The sequence below is a fragment of the Dermacentor albipictus genome, chromosome 5 (assembly GCF_038994185.2).
Source record: "Dermacentor albipictus isolate Rhodes 1998 colony chromosome 5, USDA_Dalb.pri_finalv2, whole genome shotgun sequence".
NCBI classification, from domain to species: domain Eukaryota; kingdom Metazoa; phylum Arthropoda; class Arachnida; order Ixodida; family Ixodidae; genus Dermacentor; species Dermacentor albipictus.
The window spans coordinates 88471998-88490215 of NC_091825.1; the positions used below are offsets into that span (position 1 = coordinate 88471998).

Below are 18218 nucleotides of genomic sequence, written 5' to 3' on the forward strand. Positions count from 1 at the left end.
GACTCTAGCCCTTTAAGGACGGTACACATAAATACCCAGAAAAGTGCTTATTTTCTATCTAAACGTGCAAAACACAACAAGAATAAGCATAATCAACAAAAAGAAAATATATTTCGCAGAAATTTTTCGAGCATTAGGGGGAAAACCCCAGGCAGAAAACTGCAGTGGGTTTCACCCCAAACCACCTAAGGCTTCGTTTTCAAGTTGTATAGACAGATCTCAACACATCTGAACCACAGGCGTAGATTTCATTTGCTTTAACTCACACGGGCGACACCAGTGGAGCTGGATATCTTGCATTAGCCAGTCTCCCCTGACCTTGCTTTCAAAAGAAAAGACAGTGAGTCGAGTGCCAAACTGCATGCTTGTTTCTCGGCCACTGTTCCTGCTCTAAAGCAACAAATTACGCTTCCTGCCTGTCATTCAGTGTTGGCCAAGGACATTTAGCCAGACATTTCGTACTCAATACTGAAACTCAGGAAGAGAAAAGAAAAATTCTGGTGTGTTGCCTGTAAGTAACACTCGTCAATAAAGGGCTAGAGGATGACTGGCGATCATCAATTCTTACTCCCTTGCCAGGCTATTGAACGTTACCTTTGTCTTTTGCATAGTAATATTCAACCCTACTTCTACACTTTTTCGGTTAAGCTTTTCAATCATTTGTTTCCTATCAATAAATTCTATTCATTCATGTTGCAATTCACCTGCGGTGTTGCTGAATAGAACAATGGTATCTGGAAACCGAAGATTGCTGAGCCCTTCGCCTTGATCCTCACTCCTAATCCTTCCCAGTCTAAAAGCTTTGATACTTTTTTGTTATTATATGGTATTTATGAGATGTTGTCGCCTTTAAGTGGAGCCGGCTACTCCTTCTCACATAGAGATTTTTAAGAAAGAATAAATCACAATAAAAATAATGAAATCATACCAACACAAATTCCAGTCACATAAGTACACTAATGCCAAACTATAACTGAAAGTCAGCTAAGGTACACAGCAACACAAAGCCCAGTCACTTAAGTGCACTAAAGTAAACACAAAGTCCGGTCACTTAGCTTGGCTAAAATTAGGGCACACAAGAAATCACGGATTAAATTCATATGAAGGTATGTAAAACCAGGCATTGGATTGGGCAAAGTCTGGTAAAAGAAAAACATAGAATGTGCTTATCACATTTAAACTCTCAATACTTTCCGAGAGTACTGCTCGCTTCTAGAAATATTTGAAGGGCCAGTAACGTTCGTCTTTGCAATGAGTATGTTGGCCAAGGACCTAAGATCTTCCTCGCTAGATTTTTTGCTAGCTACCTGCTGGAAGGCGCGATGGTTCGATGCAAGGAGATAATTTCTCCATTGCTATATGGCACAATTTTCCAATGCTTCAATGCTACGTTGTACCTGTATTCCGGTTCAAGTTAAAAAATAGCCAGATCGCCTAGAAACGATCTGGCTATTTTGGTGTTCGCGCCAACGGTGAGGTCACTTACACTTCACCAAAACTTTTTTTATTGTTGTTTTTGTCTGTGCAGTTGATGCCGTACATTGTTCAAGACCTGATGGGAAAATACCCAGGCCTGTCGGGACTCCTGGTAGCTTCCGTCTTCAGTGGCTCTCTGAGGTAAGTTGCGAAAGGTGCAGTGGTTAGCTGCTGTTCGTAATAATCACTTTCTGGTCACTAGTGGGGCACTTGTTATCCTACACCATTGTATCTCCAACAGGTAATAAAGCCATCCGCATACATTCCAGTACATGTATGCTATAAGTTAACCCATGACGTATATGTCCGTAGTATTAAGTTGGTCATACCAAGTATTGCGTTCATGACTAAATTATTCCTCAGAATGTTGATAATGGTAGCAGACAAACAAATGACATGAGACATAACATTCACAGCGCATGCCGCTTATCCTAAATATTCTCAGGCTATTAAATATTAAAAGCGCAAAATAATATGTCTTCTCAAACCTGAAAGTGATGTAATTTTACTAGGGCAATTCTTTACGGTCAGCGAAGTGGCACCTGTGTGATGTCATTACAGGCTCTATACGACGTATTAAAGCTTTTAAAGGTGCCCGAAATTTTGGCACCCCTGCGTAAACCCAGCTAGATTTTTGGACGTCTGTACATGATGTTCTAACAGACCCACACTACAACATATCACATGGGAGTGCCTGGAAAGGCCTTCACATATTACTACCCATGCATAAATGCCCACGCACTCATGTTAAATAGGCAGTGGGAGGCATGGCTTGCGGACGAGGGAAAGGAGAGCCAACTGGCTATCCTAGACCAAGCCCAGCGAGCCGCTCGCGCCAGTGGAGCCCTGGACTAAGGGCCCAACCACGCTCGCCTAATTTTCTTTTTGAAAAATAAAGTTTCTTTCCTTCCGCGTATGTCACGTCGGCGTTAGTCGAAACCGCGTATAGTTTGAACACCGTCCGAGAGGTTCAAGCGCAACACGTTATTTGTTAGTGCAGTCAGTGCCAATTTTTTTATTGAAGTGTATAAATGGTAAGCCAAAGGGAAATGAAAAACAGCTATCCGCCAATAGGAGCCGAGTTCATTATTTGTTGGATTCATGTGATTGTGATTAACGAAAATCGGCATCGTCGTTTCCCCTTGTAGTCTCGTACACCATTGTAGGTATTTCTTTTTTTTTGAGAAAGAATCAAACGGCTCATTGAGCGAGAACGCCGGCGCCTGTACACCTTAGCAACGAAAAGTACCTGAATTCCCATTGGCTGCGACGTCACGTCGCGAGCACGCGCCTCGATCGGGCGAAAGGGAACATTTGCTTACGATAGCGCGCCAGGTGTTGCGTGAGGAGAAAGGGCACCGAGGCGACGCCACGTCATCCTCGCTCTCGGAAGCCGGCGCGCCATCTGTATCTCTCTCTCTCACCCCCACTGGGTTTAGGTGCTGCGCGAGCCTGCCGGCTTCGGTGGCCGCTGCTGCTGCTTCCTCGGTCTGATCATCGCGCAGGACGTCGGAGTATGCGGATATTTTAACGCGACAGCGTTAAGGAGCTTGTGTCGCAGAAAAGCCGGTGTCGTCGGCGTCGGTGTCGGCGTTCGCGGCGTTGGCCGTGAGCGATAAATCCCGGCAGGCACTTCATAAATATTTTTTATCTTGTCGGCTCTTTCACATAACATTACCGGTATTTTTTTAGTATTGGATTGAACTGGTACTGAGGGAGATTTTTTTTATCTTTAGGTCCCGCGTTTACGGTCCCGCGTTTACGGTTTACGGTGGTGCTTCAGTACGCTGCGTCGTGTTCGACAGAGGAACACTGTGCGCGCGTGTACGGCGAACCACCAGTTCTGCGTTTTTTGCGACGCCCAAAGCGGGCTGCAGATTGTTGTGACACGACATCGACGCCGCGAGTGCAGCTGGAGTGTCCGTATAATTGTTATCGCAGTCAAACAGGCATGTGTACACTCTAAAAACAGTGGCACCCTTTGGGGTGTATATTTGCCACACAACGATAATCGTCATCTGTCTTGTCCGCATTTCCTTTCTTTAACGGGGCGAGCCCGGTACTTTCCAGTAACGAACGGCATGCGCGTTATCAGCATGACATGGCATTCCCGACAGGAAAGTAGCGAGCGCAGCGTTTTCAAGAAATGAAATGCGGGCAAGACAGATGACGATTGCTGTTGTGTGGCAAATATACACTCTAAAGGGTGTAACCTTTTCTTAGAGTGTAGGTCCCGGCGTTTCTGCTTGGCGTTCCGTCTTGTCACCTCCCTCCACGTCAACGCTGAGTGACGCTATGCTAGCCAACGCCGTCAAAAGCGACGGCACCAAAATTTGTCACATATAGCCCGCGGCATGGAGGAAGCCTCGCTCCGCGTCGACACCCAATGATGATAGTGATCTATGACCTCAACTGAGTCGGGTCGGCTTTTGGCGATGGCGTCACGGAGCACAGCTTTGATCAGGCGCGTGCCCTTCTGTCCTCCCTCTTCCCTTACGGGCTTGACGTCATCTCGCGCTCCATCCAATGGCACGCTCCTCTCTGTCCACCACCCTACCTGCACTCCCTTCTCCACTCCCCTCCTCCTTACATGCAGTTGCCCACTCCGGCCTATAGTTCGAGACAGACCAACAATACAAAGTGGGTGAATTACCTGGAGAACGCTATCGCTTTAACACAGAACAAGATGACGAAGACGGTGGGGACACACGTACACCAGACAAGAGCTGAGCCAGCGTATATATGTCATTACAAGTCATTCGTTTTTTCGCAATGATTAAATTTGGGAATGTTGCACCAACTTGTTCCAATGCAAGTACCCTTCTTGATCACCACCCACGCCGATGCAGCACCCTGTCGTCGGGCTACAACTCCATGGCGGCGGCGACCTGGGAAGACCTCATCCGGCCGCGGGTCAAGCTGACGGAGACCCAGTCCATCGTGCTGCTCAAGTGCGTTGGTGCGTTCACTCCAGACAGCAAGACGCGTAGAGCCTGAGTGAGCGATATCATGCTTACGGTCCTATAGCCTTCCCTAAGTGAAAGAAAGTTTGCACGTTCTGAGGCACCGTGACGTCACGTGAGATGATAGGCAGCCCATTGAAAATCATGGTTCAGAATCAGAAAAGAAAACAAGCAGGCAGACTCAATTCCAATTGACGTCTATGTAATGTGAATTATCCATGGCGTGAGTGGCTCATTAATCGTGTGCGTGGGTATGAAGCGTGCTTTTCGAGGTATAAATATTAGTACACTAGAGCAGCATGTTATACGAACAAATGCTTTGATTTGCACTGAATGATAGACAGGCTGGATATTATGTACATATATCTACATGCAGTGCACTCTATGTCTATATTTGTTTAAATTTTCACTGGTGATCCATAGTTTCGTGTTCCATTCGCGGCGTTTCTGATACGTCCTTTTATTCTAGTGCGACTGGCGGATTGAAACGCGCCAAGGGTCTGAACGCGCCGGCTTATCCGCGAGAAAGGGTGTTCTATGCCACTTGTCGATGCATGCGTCCGTGGCGTAATGGTTTCAATATCAGGCTTGTGTGATATAGGTCCTGTGTTCTAATTCTGTCGTCGCATAATTTTATTATAGTCTGATTATGACACCGTATATTGCTGAAAATCATTAGTTTGTAATGCCACAAAGCCGTATGAAACTAAATATTGGCAGTGGCTTAGCTCGGCTATGCCAGGATATACGTAGCGAAAGCTAAGGCATAGCATGGTTAGCCTTCGTTAATCTTAATTGCAAGTCCAGGTAAGTCTGGTTGTCTAGCTATGTTGCGGCGTTTAGCCAGTCGTTCGGTGCGCTGTTCGTCTGTTTCCTGGGCGATTCGTTTCCTCTTCATCTCATTCCGATGTCGATTCCAGGCCTCCTCCTGCTTATCAGAATTGTCGCCGTCCACACTGCCGCCTGAAATGTGGTTGCGGCGCACGCGAGCTCGCCTTTTCATTCCTCCAACATGTTATGAGACATCGGACGCTGCTGGCGAAGCGAGCGGAGGCGAGCGCAACGACGAGGAACGCATTGTGACATCATATCAAACGGCGGATGCGGAAAGGCGCGGTGCTGGCAGCTGCGGAACTCCTGTGGCTCGGTGCTACTAGTGGCGCATGCTCAGTAGTGACTAGGGCACGAGAGAGAGAAATATCCGTGGCGAGGCGTGCGTTGTGACGTCATGTGCCTCCTCGGAGCATCGCCACGGCGAAATCGCAAGTTCGCGGCCAGTAAAGTTTGCGCTTTAAGAGGACGACGTTTAGACAAGTCGAAGTATTAGCTAGCGTTACTATGCTGGCTGGAATCGCTCTATTTGCAGCTCCCGTAGAGACACGCTATGCTTGAAACGGTAAACTACTTCTTCGCTGCACCGTTCCCAGATGGCGCCATCATCGGCCTTAGAGGCCAGACACGTACAAAAAATGCGCCTTGAGCTCGGCAAGCAATATTCGCTTTAAATAAGATCCTCGTGCTAAGAAATGCCTCAGTTAAATGTGACAATAGAGTGTCTTAACATTAGCTTGGTTCGGTCCAGCTAGTGGCAGACAGACAGACAGACAGACAACGAACTTTATTTGATCCTGAGGAGCTTCAGCGGAGGCCCCTATCGGGGACCCGCGGAAGCCGCTGGCCGCGTCCAAGTCGGGGCAGGAACGCCGTGATGTTCCGCCCTTTCTCGGGCCCTCTGGATTGCCTCTAGTTGTGTCTGGAGCGATGGGCTCCGGAGTGCCTCTTCCCAGTCGGCTTCGCTGGAGAGAGGGCCGTTAGGTAACGCGGGGCATTGCCAGAGCATGTGCGCTAAGGAACAATAGATCTCATTGCAGTCCGGACAGCTTGAATCGACGTCTCTGTAGATACGGCTGAGAAAGCCCAGCGAAGGGAATGAGCCCGTCTGGAGCATTCTAAGTAAAACTGTCTGAGACCTGTCCAACTTCGGGTGAGGAAGAGGATAGGCCCTTCTGCTAAGCCGATAGTGAGATGTTATCTCGTGAAAAGTAAGGAGCGGATCGTTCTGCTGGATTTCATCCTGTCCCCATAAGGCCTCCATGCCGCCGCGGCGTGTTAGATCTCGCGCACGATCACGGGCAAGCTCGTTGAGGTTAGGTATGTTCTGATGAACGTCCGCACCCATATGGGCGGGAAACCAAGAGATGAAGTGAGTGCCAGGGTTTGTTCTCTTTTCCAGAATGGAGGCAGCCTCGTGGGCTAGGTTACCCGATTCGAAAGCTTTGATGGCCGCTCGTGAGTCGGTGAAAACGTTGGTGCGCGAGGGGTCGGTCATGGCCAGGGCTATGGCGACCTGTTCCGCGACTCCACTTGAAGCAAACCTAACCGACGCCGAGGAGCGTAATTCCCCTTTGCCGTCAATGATTGCCAAAGCGAACGTGCTAGAGTTGCCGTACTGAGCCGCGTCGACAAAGACAGTCGAATCCTGATTCTCACTGGCCTTCTGTAAAATCGCCCGTGCTCGGGCTTTTCGTCTCCCTACATTGTATTGCGGGTGCATATTCCGAGGGAATGGGCTGACCACAAAGGTTGACCGTGCCTCCCTGGATAAGGTGATTTTCCGTTCATTGAGTATTCTTGGAGCCATGCCGGCCTCGTCTAGGATGCGTCTCCCTGCCCTGGTTGACGAGAGCCTGACTACCTGAGCGGTGACCTGCGCTTCGATCACTTCATCAATGTCGTTGTGCATACCGAGTTTGTTTAACCTGTCCGAGGAAGTGCTTACAGGTAACCCCAGTACCTTTTTTATGCTCTTGCGCATGAGAATGTTCAGCTTATTCTTTTCGGTTTTGGTCCAGTTAAGGGCTGAGGCTACATAGGTGATGTGGCTCATTAGGAAAGCGTGATGGATCCTGAGGAGGTTGTCTTCACTTAGTCCCTTCTTTCGTCCGGATACTCTAGCAACTAGTCTCAGCATGCTCTCGGTTTTCGCCGTGATGCGCGTGAGCGTTCTGGCGTTACATCCACGCGCGTCAATCAGTAATCCTAGGATTCGGATATATTCGACTTGAGGAATGGGCTGCCCGTTTCTCGCAAAGAGGGATATGGGAAGTTGGTTTAGGGGGGTGAGCCCCCGAACACCTTGCCTGGCTGGCCTGTAAAGTAACAGTTCAGATTTGTTTGGTGATAATTGGAGGCCTGTGTCTTCCAGGTAGGACTCCATTGCGTCTAGGGCTGATTGTAGCGAGTGCTCTACCTCTGCAAGTGATCCTCTGGGGCACCAAATCGTGATGTCGTCTGCGTATAGCGAGTGGCTTATATTAGGAAGGGATTTGAGCCTTTCTGACAAGCCCTTCATGACTATGTTGAACAGTAAGGGGGAGATGACTGCTCCTTGGGGAGTGCCTCTAGCCCCTAGCGCGAACTCATCTGACTTGAGTTGTGCAATCCTGATGGTGGCTGTTCTGTTCATGAGGAATGATCTAACAAAAGCCTGAAACCTTGCTCCCAGACCTAGGCTGGCCGTGGCCTGCAGGACAAATCGATGAGATACAGTGTCAAAGGCCTTGGTCAGGTCAAGGGCTAAGATGCCCCTAACATCCCTAGTGCTGTTATCGAAAATTTGCTTCTTAAGGAGTAGCATTACATCCTGTGTGGAAAGGCCGGGCCTGAAGCCGACCATGTTGTGCGGGAACAGTTCGTTGCGTTCTATGTAATCCGATATCCTGTGCAGGATCGCATGCTCCGCTACCTTGCCTACGCAAGAGGTTAGCGATATCGGCCTTAGGTTGTCAAGGTTTAGGGGCTTACCCGGTTTCGGGATAAGCACAACCGAGGCCGCTTTCCACTCGTCCGGGACGCACCCATTCTCCCAAGTTTTGTTGACCTCTTTCGTTAGCAGCTCAATTGATCTATCATCCAAGTTCCTTAGCAGTCTGTTTGAGATGCCGTCCGGACCTGAGGCCGACCTGCTATTTAAGTTGTGAAGTACTGCTCTGATTTCGGACTCCGTGAAAGGGTCATCGAGCTCCTTTACCGTGTCACATTCGATGTTGGGATATTCCTCTGAGTGTGCTGCGCCTAGCGGGAGATATCTATTGGCTACCTCGTCTAAGAGCGTTTGTTCGGTTCCTCCTTCTTGTTTGTACCTGTGAATGAGGCGGCACAATGTCTGTCTTTGATTGCTTTTGGTTTGCGTGTCATCTAGCATGTGCTTGAGGAGATTCCATTTTCCGCCTGTGCGCATGCGCCCATCGACTGCTGAACAGATTTCATCCCATTGTAGCCTAGCTAACTCGGTGCAGTACTGTTCAATCTCCCTGTTAAGTGCGGCAACCCTCTTTCGCAACCTCCGGTTAAGCCTTTGTGTTTTCCATCGCCTCAAAATAGAGGCTTTAGCTTCCAAGAGATGTGCGAGGTGCGGGTCCATCCTGGAAACCTCGAGCTCGGTTTGAATAGTTTTTGTAGCCTTTTCAACGTCTGCTCTGAGTCTCTCGACGAGTTCGCTGAAGCTGGCGTATTCGCCAGTGTCCTCCTTTCTGAGCTGACGGAAAGCATCCCAGTCCGTAACTTTAAATTCCCTGGCCTGTGGGGCTCTGACCTGAAGGGTAACACTAATGATGAAGTGATCGCTGCCCAGGTTTTCTTGCTTGTTATCCCATGTTGTTTGCTCTACATTTCTGATAAGGGCAAGATCGGGGGTTGTGTCCCTAGCCACCGACGTGCCCAGTCTCGTGGGGAAACGGGGATCGGTGATGACTGTTAGCGCTAGGTCATCGATGGCCCGCGCTAGATTTGTGCCCTTAGCTGTCTGCCTGATGTACCCCCATGCGTTGTGTGGGGCGTTGAAGTCTCCCGCGATTACTAACGGTGCCTCTCTAGCGAGCGAAGCCGCCTTCATAAACAGGGAGTGGAAAGACTGTCTCTGATCAGATGGTGGGCTGTAAACATTGAGGATGAACACGCTTTGTTTAAGCCAGCTGTTGGGGATAACCTCAACCAGAAGCGCCTCCATTCTGCCGCGACCTGGCTGAATATCATGTTCAACGTATGCGAGCTTTTTGCTCACTAGCGTAGCTACACCTCTCTTGGACTCCCCCCTTGCCGCCACCGATTTGTAGCCTGCGAGGCTGGGTGTAACACACAGTGTCTCCTGTAGCAAAATTACTTGCGGTCTTTTGGCCTCAGCTGTAATGTACTGTTGCAGCTAGTGGCATTTGTATTTTTTTTTATTTGGCTCAAGTTTCGTAGGACACCCTGCATACTCCCGGAACATTTCCTTTTAAAGTAATCTGTCAAAGCTCGGTCCCTGCCTTTTTCTGCCGACAGGATTCGTGGCTAAAGGCGGACATTAGCAGCAAGAATTACGGCGATAATGGCGCTAATTACCAAAAATATGCTAATTAACACATTTTTTCACTTTCTGGCACAGGTTGTAAATGCGAAATTGAAGCAGAGTTGTAGTGAAGTCATTTCTGCTTAGCGGAAATCCTAAAACTAGCACCACTTTCGATATATACGATCTTTAAGTGTACTTCGAAATGCACTGGCGTTCCGGGTAACAGTTTTTCAAAAGCGTGCCTTTAGTAAGTTCGGGACGAACTGGAACGCCGAGGTATCTCTTTTACATATTTATTTATTTATTTATTTATTTATTTATTTATTTATTTATTTATTTATTTATTTATTTATTTATCCATCCATCCATCCATCTTTTCCCTCTGTAGATACTTAAGCGACGTAGCAGCAAAAAGAACGAGAAAGGATGATAAGGATGCATTTAGAATAAAAGTCCCGGTTGAACGACTATCTCAATATTGTCCCATTGTAGTGACGGTGAAGAACGGCGCAGCGTCCAAACTGTTCACAAATTTTACTAGTTATTGGGCGAACTTGGGCCTGCAGCAAAACAAGTAACACTCGAGCACGATAGCGGCGATCAAAGTAGGCGGTCCTCGAAAATCTGATCTGCGGGTCAAGCGTGTCGGTTTTTATACATGACTCGTGGAAAGTTCCAGGGTATTCGCTGGTGTCCACGTGCAGTCCAGAAACTACAACACAGTTCGTGTCGCGCATAAAATCTGATTACAAAAGGTTCGGCAAGTACATACACAACAGATAGAATCAACGATAACATTCGAGTAATGTTCCAAATCAAGCAGGCCCGTCTTGCGCTGAGCGATAACTTTAGGTTGTTAACGGATGGAATGCAGTACCCGAGAAAAGAATAAATACACATGTCAGTATATTGTCATGTGGTAATGACGGCGAGGAAAGCAAAACGGTGAATGGCGAAAATAGCGTTTTTTTGGGCGAACTTGTGCCCACAAACGCAAGTTACACTCATTGGAGAGCAATGGCGGCAAACACGATCGGCGGTCGTCGAAATTTGATCAGCGGGTCAAGCGCATCGGCTTTTATACATGAGTCGTCGAATGTTCCAGAGTAATCGCTGGGAGCCGCGTGCCTTCCACGAAGTTCCACATTACTCGCTTCGCGCACACATGCAATCAGATTAGACAAGGTTCGCTCACAGAGAGCGGATGGAACCATCGATACCATTCCAAAAACTTCCGATACATGCAGGCGCGTCCTGCGCTGTGCGATAGCATTTGTAGGCGGTGAAACGTGTCGCCCGATAAATACAAACAAGTACGCGTGTCAATATTCACATTCAGCCGTGACAGCTGCATGTAGTATAAGTATTGCAACTCTTTACCACGAGGCACTGTCAGACATTTATTACACGTACGGAAGACAGTGCGGTATGAGTCATTCAGTACGCACTGGTTAGGTGCGTTCTAGGATCATTGAAGTATGCGACGAGAGCAGATTTACGGTAAGCTCCTTTGAAGGTCCATTTAAAAGGAATGCCTGGCGGTGCGTATTGGCTCAATAGTTCATCCACCGATTGATAGCGAGCACGCGAAGAGACCATCGTAAGGTGATATCTCCTTCAGTGCATTCGGTGTTAGTTAATCTTCAAGCACTTTTTTTTTACAACTGAAGGTAATCCGAATAAAGCTTCCATGTCTATCCGCAGGGTATATATTAAGGCGGAAGTCAAGAGTAATTCTTGAAATCCTGAATGCGTGCAGCCGTTGACATATTCTAGCGTCATTAAGATGAATCGTTTAAAATCAGCTGCGCTCGGTGTTTTTTATTGTTCTTACACAAGAGGAAAGGAGAAAGGAACTGAAACAAAGTCCTCTGTCTATCGTTGGCTTGCAAAAATTGGCTTGCGAAAATAGGCTAACAGCAGGGATTACGTCAGAAAGCAGTGCACGCATACACATTCATGTAATGTTCATTTCTATCGCATGCATATTTCAAACGGGTGCCACCATTAAAATCTTCCATCAATTTTTCTGCCTGACAGGTACAGCCTACGGCTTGCTGTCTATAGCCGTGGCATTCCTTGTCGGCTCACTGAAGTCCATCATGCAGGTAAGCTTACGCACGTTTGATAACTTCTGGGACTTTTGTTTGGAGCGCGTGCAAGCGCGTTTTGCAGTCACAAAGTAACTTTTGTGCTTGAATGCATAATACGACGTTTTGTCGGTAAGGTAACTGGAAAGCCAATGCATTTCTCCGCAAAGTTCGGGAACTGATATCTCGAAACTGGCGCCATCCTGAGAATCCGTTACAAGTGGATTCGCTTTGCGAACTCCCCAGCTATACATATATATATATAGGGTGATCTCGACAACATGGCCGATCTTATCGGAAAACTCCCGCGAAGATGCGTGATTACCTCCTTCCATGAGGCACGCAAGTAGAATTTTGCGCCATTACACGTCCATGAGGCTCACATGACTAAAGAAACTTCAGAAAAGAGGCCTCATTGAGTAGAACTTGCTATGTCAAGTAAAAAAGCCAGCAGACTCCTTGGCCCGTACATTGTGTTTTTCTAACGAATTGTATCTTAAACGAATAACAAACTGAAACTGAATGTAAGAAAGCGATTGTCAAAGAGACACTCACCACGTGCGGTCCACATTCTGTCCGGAGTATATTGCATGTGTGTGCATCAGAGCTGGTGGAGAGAGGGGGGGGTTCCTTATACAGTTCGAATTTCGCAGGCTTCCACTAGTCTCTTGGGAGTAACTTCGGGTCCTCTGCTGGCCATCTTCCTACTGGGCGTCCTAGCTCCCTGCTGCAAGAAAACGGTAAGCTCACCATTCGACGTCATTTCCTGTTGAGATTGAGTAAGGTGGCCCACAACCGAGCGTAATATAGGAAGGACGAAAGCGCGGAGGTAAAGCTATAGATAGCGCGGCGAGCCACGATACATATACGGAAAAACTACAATGCGTCCGTCCGCCTCTAGCGCTGTTTCGCTCGTGAAAGATGCAATCTCATGCGCACTGAAGCGAAACGTCGCAATTTTCTCTGAACTGACTTTGAAGTATCAATGTTTTGCGAGATTATAGCCTGATTCAATCCTCCCAAGCGCGGCTCTTGGTTATTCAATGAGTGCACCGAGGTGTCGTAACTATACCTTCTCGTCTGCACGGGATCCAGCTGAATTCACTTCACCGAGACACACCAGCGAAGCCAACTGACTGAAACTCGTGTCTGTCTCGCTGTAGTCAACCACAAAGCAGGCGCGTAGCACAGGGCGCACGCAGCTATAGCGACAGAGCACTGACGGGAGCGCCGACTGCCTGCATTCGGCGACGGAGTGGTTGCAGCCAAATCGCGCTTTGTCGAATGGCTACAAGCGCGAGTCTAAAAAATCTCGAGCTTCAATGGCGCTACGGTTGCTAAAGAAAAACGCTGGCGCGCGAACGTCGGTGTCCCCCTCGTGCCTCCTGGCATCCAGCGACGGCATCAGCGACTTCTTGCACTACGATCCGGCCGAGTACGATGAGGTGGCTTATTCCGCACCGTGAGGCTCGCAGGCAAGAAACGTGTCGCGTCATTTACGCAACCCAAACGGAGATCACGGCGCGCCGCGGTGATGGCAGGACGACGCGCTGTCGTCATTGCGCCGTATGTGATTGCGCTTCCACCGGCGAAGTTCCCGTGTGACCGACTAGGGCCGCGATATTGTAGCGATGCCTTTTCCGGTGACATAAGTGCGTCAGCATTAGGAGTGTATAGGTGTGCGAATAGTGGTAGTTTGCGACGGAATCGAATACGAATCGAATACTTTCGGAATAGCTTTGAATATTCAACAGCCGTTACCGCAATTACATAAAACGATGTTCGCATCCCAGTATTTTTAAAGTTAGCAAGTTTCTGTCATCGTGTAGTACGTTATGAAGCGTTGTTAATTAAACGCACAAATGGCGCATTAGTAGCAAACAAGTGGTTCTTTGCGCATACAAAGGGCTCTTCAGAGAGTGCGAGTGATCGCTGTGCAGCCTGTAAAGTGTGGCTACCTAAGTGACGTTGCCTGCTCCACTACGCAAGTTCGAGTGTTTTATGCCTATACTATGCCCGCGGGGTAATAATTTACCGTACTCTTGCACCAATTTTGTGTTTATATGGGCGCAGAATTGACGTTCTGAAATATTCGAAAAGTATTCGAAGAACCTTCGCATTTACAAATAGTGATTATTCGTTCGAAGACCAAATCGAATAGGATAGTATTCGAGTCGTTAGTCAAAAATTTCTAATATTCGCACACCCCTAATTAGGAGAGTCAAAGTGGAAAAAAGTGTATGTGCGTGAAGTGTGGGAAGCCGGTCCATATACAGGGTGTCCCAACCATAGGCGGAAAGTTTAAATTTTTCCGGGGGGTGGAGGGTGGAGGGGAGGGCTTTTATATATATATATATATATATATATATATATATATATATATATATATATATATATATGACCTTTAATAACAGTTGCACTTGAAGAAACTTCGTGTGAGTGACCTCGAATAATTGTGCACTGAACTGACGGCCTTATATGAGTTGGTACAAGACCTCATGGTAGGAGGCAGTTAAATTTCACAGCTTGAATCCACTCGCACCACCAAGAGAATGGCGTCTCTTGGATGCGCCATACGACAAGCGGATTCAGTTAATCACTTTAGGAAGACATATATGTTTTGCGCATATTAATTCGCACAAATACACATCGTTGAAAAAAACCATGTAACGCCTTCTGAAAGTTTTAATACACGAAGGCACAATCAAGAAACCGTTCTCTGAGGAAAGATTATTTGAGAGGACGGAACATACAAAAATATTACACAATACATAATCATTTCTCAACACAACATATGACTAAAATTATTACCATAAAGCAATGTGACTCCGTAACGCAATAGTTGAATTACTTGTTAAAGCATGCCTTATGTCATTGATTCATTTTATTTTTCAGCGGTAGAAAAGAGGATTACAAGGTAATAAATTAACATGCACACAAATAAGCAACCATATTAACAAATAAACCAATAAATGATACGTCACAGTGATATACTAAGAGCGCGAAAGGACGCCAGAGCAAGTAGGAACACCGTGGGTTATACGTTATTGAGCAGCTGATAAAGCATATGGCGAATAAAAATTAATAAGGACAGCACTGACTAGGGAGTGTTATAGAATAGCGCAACCAAGCGTCTTTGCGTACCCAAAAGGCCTCACCCTGTACCCGAAAGGCCGCGCGTACCCAAAAGGCCGCGCCCATTTTCGTTCCTTCGTATAACTTTTTGCGTTGTTTCCTAAGCCAGCTGCGTGGTTTGCTTGAAGCTTGCCTCACTTCCCTGAAGCTTCCCTCACTGTCTCCTGGCCTCGCACTCGCGCCTGAGAAGTTTTGCCAACTGAATACCTTATGTATGCATTACCACACCCTAGTCGGTGCCTATGTTCCCAACCATCATGCACCAAGATTTAAATATATGCAAATGCCACGTAGCTGGACAGAACCAAGATAATGTTGTTTGCCGTCCAGCGCTCACCCAGTTCACTTCATCCCTTGTGCACTTGTCTATATGGCTTGCTGTTCACGAGTACGTACCAACTCGCCTTGCAAGAACTACCGCAACGGAATGTAGCAATGATCCCGTGTGTGGCGCTTTCTCGCAGGGAGCGTTAGCGGGCATGCTTGCCGGGCTGTTCGTCGCCTCGTGGCTCCTTGTCGGTTCGATCCTTCACCCGCGCCCCGTAGACCAGCTGCCTACATCCACGGCCGGCTGTTCCAGCTTCAACCAGACGCTGACGTTGGGCTCGTTCGAGCCTCCGCCAACGCCCAGGTATATGCGTCTCCGTTTCATGTCTACTGGCCTCCTGCAGCTCAACATTTCAAGGGACAAACGAAAAAGAAATTAATGCTCAATACTCAGCACACCAACTGCAAACTAGAAAGCCGGCTCCAATATCTCGTGCAATGAGATCACGTACTTCTTCGGGTGTGTATAGGGTGGAGAACAGTGATGCAATGCACCCCAGCCGGGACAATAAATAGGGTGCCCACGTGACTTGAGCCAAGCATTAAAATATGCAAATGCCGTGTAGCTGGACAGAACCAAGGTAATGTTGTTTGCCGTCGCTTGTAGACACCCAGATTATTTTTTGTATCCTGTCGAATTACATAGTCCCAATTTCTCAATATTAACTTCTCAAACAACTTCTCAAATATTATAATTAGGTGAAGAGTGTCAATGGGAAAAATGTAGAGCAACATGAAAAACTCCCGATACAGCTTTCTGCTGTTCAACACGGGCTACATACAAATATTTTTTTAATCATGGAAGAAACCGGCGAATACACGCAAAGTGCCTCGAGGGGTCAGTCGCGCGGCAATTTTGTATGTATTCGCGGGCTTCCTTGATGCTTTGAAAAACACTTCTACGTAGCATGTGTTGAGCAACAGAAATCTGTATCGGGAGTTTTTCATGTTGATCCACAATTTTCTCATTTACACTGGTAACCTAAATTTAATATTTGAGCCGTTCATTAATAAAAATTAATTATGTAATTAGGTGGAATGCAAAAAATAATCTTAGCATCTCCAAGCGACGGCAAACAATATTACCTTGGTTCTGTCCAGCTATGTGGCACTTGCATATTCTTAAAGTTTGGCTCAAGTTACTTGGGACACCCGCAGTATATAATGCGTGACTTGTTTTTTACATGTACGAAGCGGTGTAGCTTTTATTGACATTCACGGGGTGATTCTCATAAGGGACCTCATTTTCACATTACCAGCGACGTCTGTGAACTTTGAAGATGATGTCTGTGTACAGGCGCCGACAAAAGTGGTATACTCCACGCAGTCCACGCAGCGGGAACCGGAACAACGGATGGATGGATGGATGTTATGAGCGTCCCCTTTGGAACGGGGCGTTGGATTGCGCCACCAAGCGCTTGCTATTATACTGCCTAATGTCCTAGCTAAGTTAAACTTTAAAAAATAAAAAAATAAACACTATAAACTCCCATACCCAAATTTTCTGATCCCCTATTGCTAACTGTGCTTTTGTACGTCTCCGGGTTTTTGTCGTTTCCCTACTTTTCGTCTACCAATCCTTCAATCGCCCCTTACTAATGCCTATTGAGGACATGTTTACTTTTCCACTGCTCCCGCTGAAGCCAAGGGCTTCAAGGAGGCCAGTGGTGCCTAAATCGCCCGCAAAGTAGACGTCTTCACATTCTAATAAAACATGCTCCATAGTTTCCCTAGCTTTACCGCAGCAAGCACATGCTTCTTGTTCCTTCTTATATCTCGCTTTATAGGAGCGTGTTCTAAGGAATCCCGATCTCGCTTCGAAAACTAATGAGCTTCCCTTTGAGTTATCATAAATTGTTTCTTTCCTGATTTCGTGTTTTCCTCTTAAGTAGTTACTCATGGCAGGTTTCCTTTAAATTGCCGCCACCCATGAGATTATTTCAGTCTCTCTGACTTTGCCCTTGACCGTCTTTGTTGCTGTGTTGCCCACCCTACAGGCCACATACTTGCTGGTAAGCTTCCTAGTTCTTTTGCTCCACTGTGAATCAATGTTTTTGCTGTACAGATACCTGAACACTCTCTCAGCCCATTTACTTTCTTCCATATTCCTCAGGCGTTCTTTATACACAAGTTTACTGCGAGCTTCCCTCACTTCAAAACTAGTCCAGCCCATATCACCCTGCACAGCTTCATTTGTAATCTTCCCGTGAGCGCCCATTGTGAGGCGACCCACTGACGTTTGGTTCCCATCGAGTCCTGATTGTACCCTTGATTTAAAGCAAACAACCGCATTTTCAAAAGCAAGTCCTGGAACCATTACACCTTTCCACGTACCTCGGAGGACCTCGTGCCTATTGTATCCCCATAGCGCTCTATGCTTCATTATGGCTGCATTTCTCTTCCCCTTCACTGTTATTGTTTTTTCCTGTGTTTCCATATATTTATTGCCTTCGTTTATCCATATACCAAGGAATTTATATTCTGTTACCCGAAGTATTTCCTGACCTGTATCTTCACTGTCTGTTCACTGTTTTCATTGAATACTATAACACCTGATTTTCTGACACTAAATTTAAAACCTAAATTGCTGCCTTCCTGTCCACAGATATTAGCCAGACGTTGCAAATCACTTTCCTTGTTAGCTAGCAACACGATGTCATCCGCATAAAATAAACCTGGGAGCTGCTGCTCAACTACTGTACCCGCCTGCTTGTATGAGAGATTAAACCCGATATTACTCCCTTCTTGCGCCCTCTCCATCCTCACCATGTACATCATAAATAGCAGCGGGGATAAAGGGCACCCCTGTCTCAGTCCCTTGTTGACATGAACTTTCTCCTCGCTTCTCATCCCTTCCCATTCAACGAAAACGGTATTTTCTAGGTAAATCTCTCT

At 47.0% G+C, this 18218-nt stretch overlaps 1 protein-coding gene across 3 annotated transcripts in view; it reads left to right on the plus strand.

Moving 5' to 3' along the window:
* LOC135906852 (sodium-coupled monocarboxylate transporter 1-like) overlaps nucleotides 1-18218 on the plus strand; it is a 114956-nt gene that overhangs the window by 81112 nt on the left and 15626 nt on the right. For all 3 annotated transcript variants that reach the window (XM_065438460.2, XM_070538524.1, XM_070538525.1), the window contains 5 exons: nucleotides 1529-1617; nucleotides 4326-4435; nucleotides 11812-11879; nucleotides 12515-12601; nucleotides 15461-15627. In XM_065438460.2, coding sequence (XP_065294532.2) covers nucleotides 1529-1617; nucleotides 4326-4435; nucleotides 11812-11879; nucleotides 12515-12601; nucleotides 15461-15627 — 521 coding nt within the window. The remainder of the gene's footprint in view (nucleotides 1-1528; nucleotides 1618-4325; nucleotides 4436-11811; nucleotides 11880-12514; nucleotides 12602-15460; nucleotides 15628-18218) is intronic.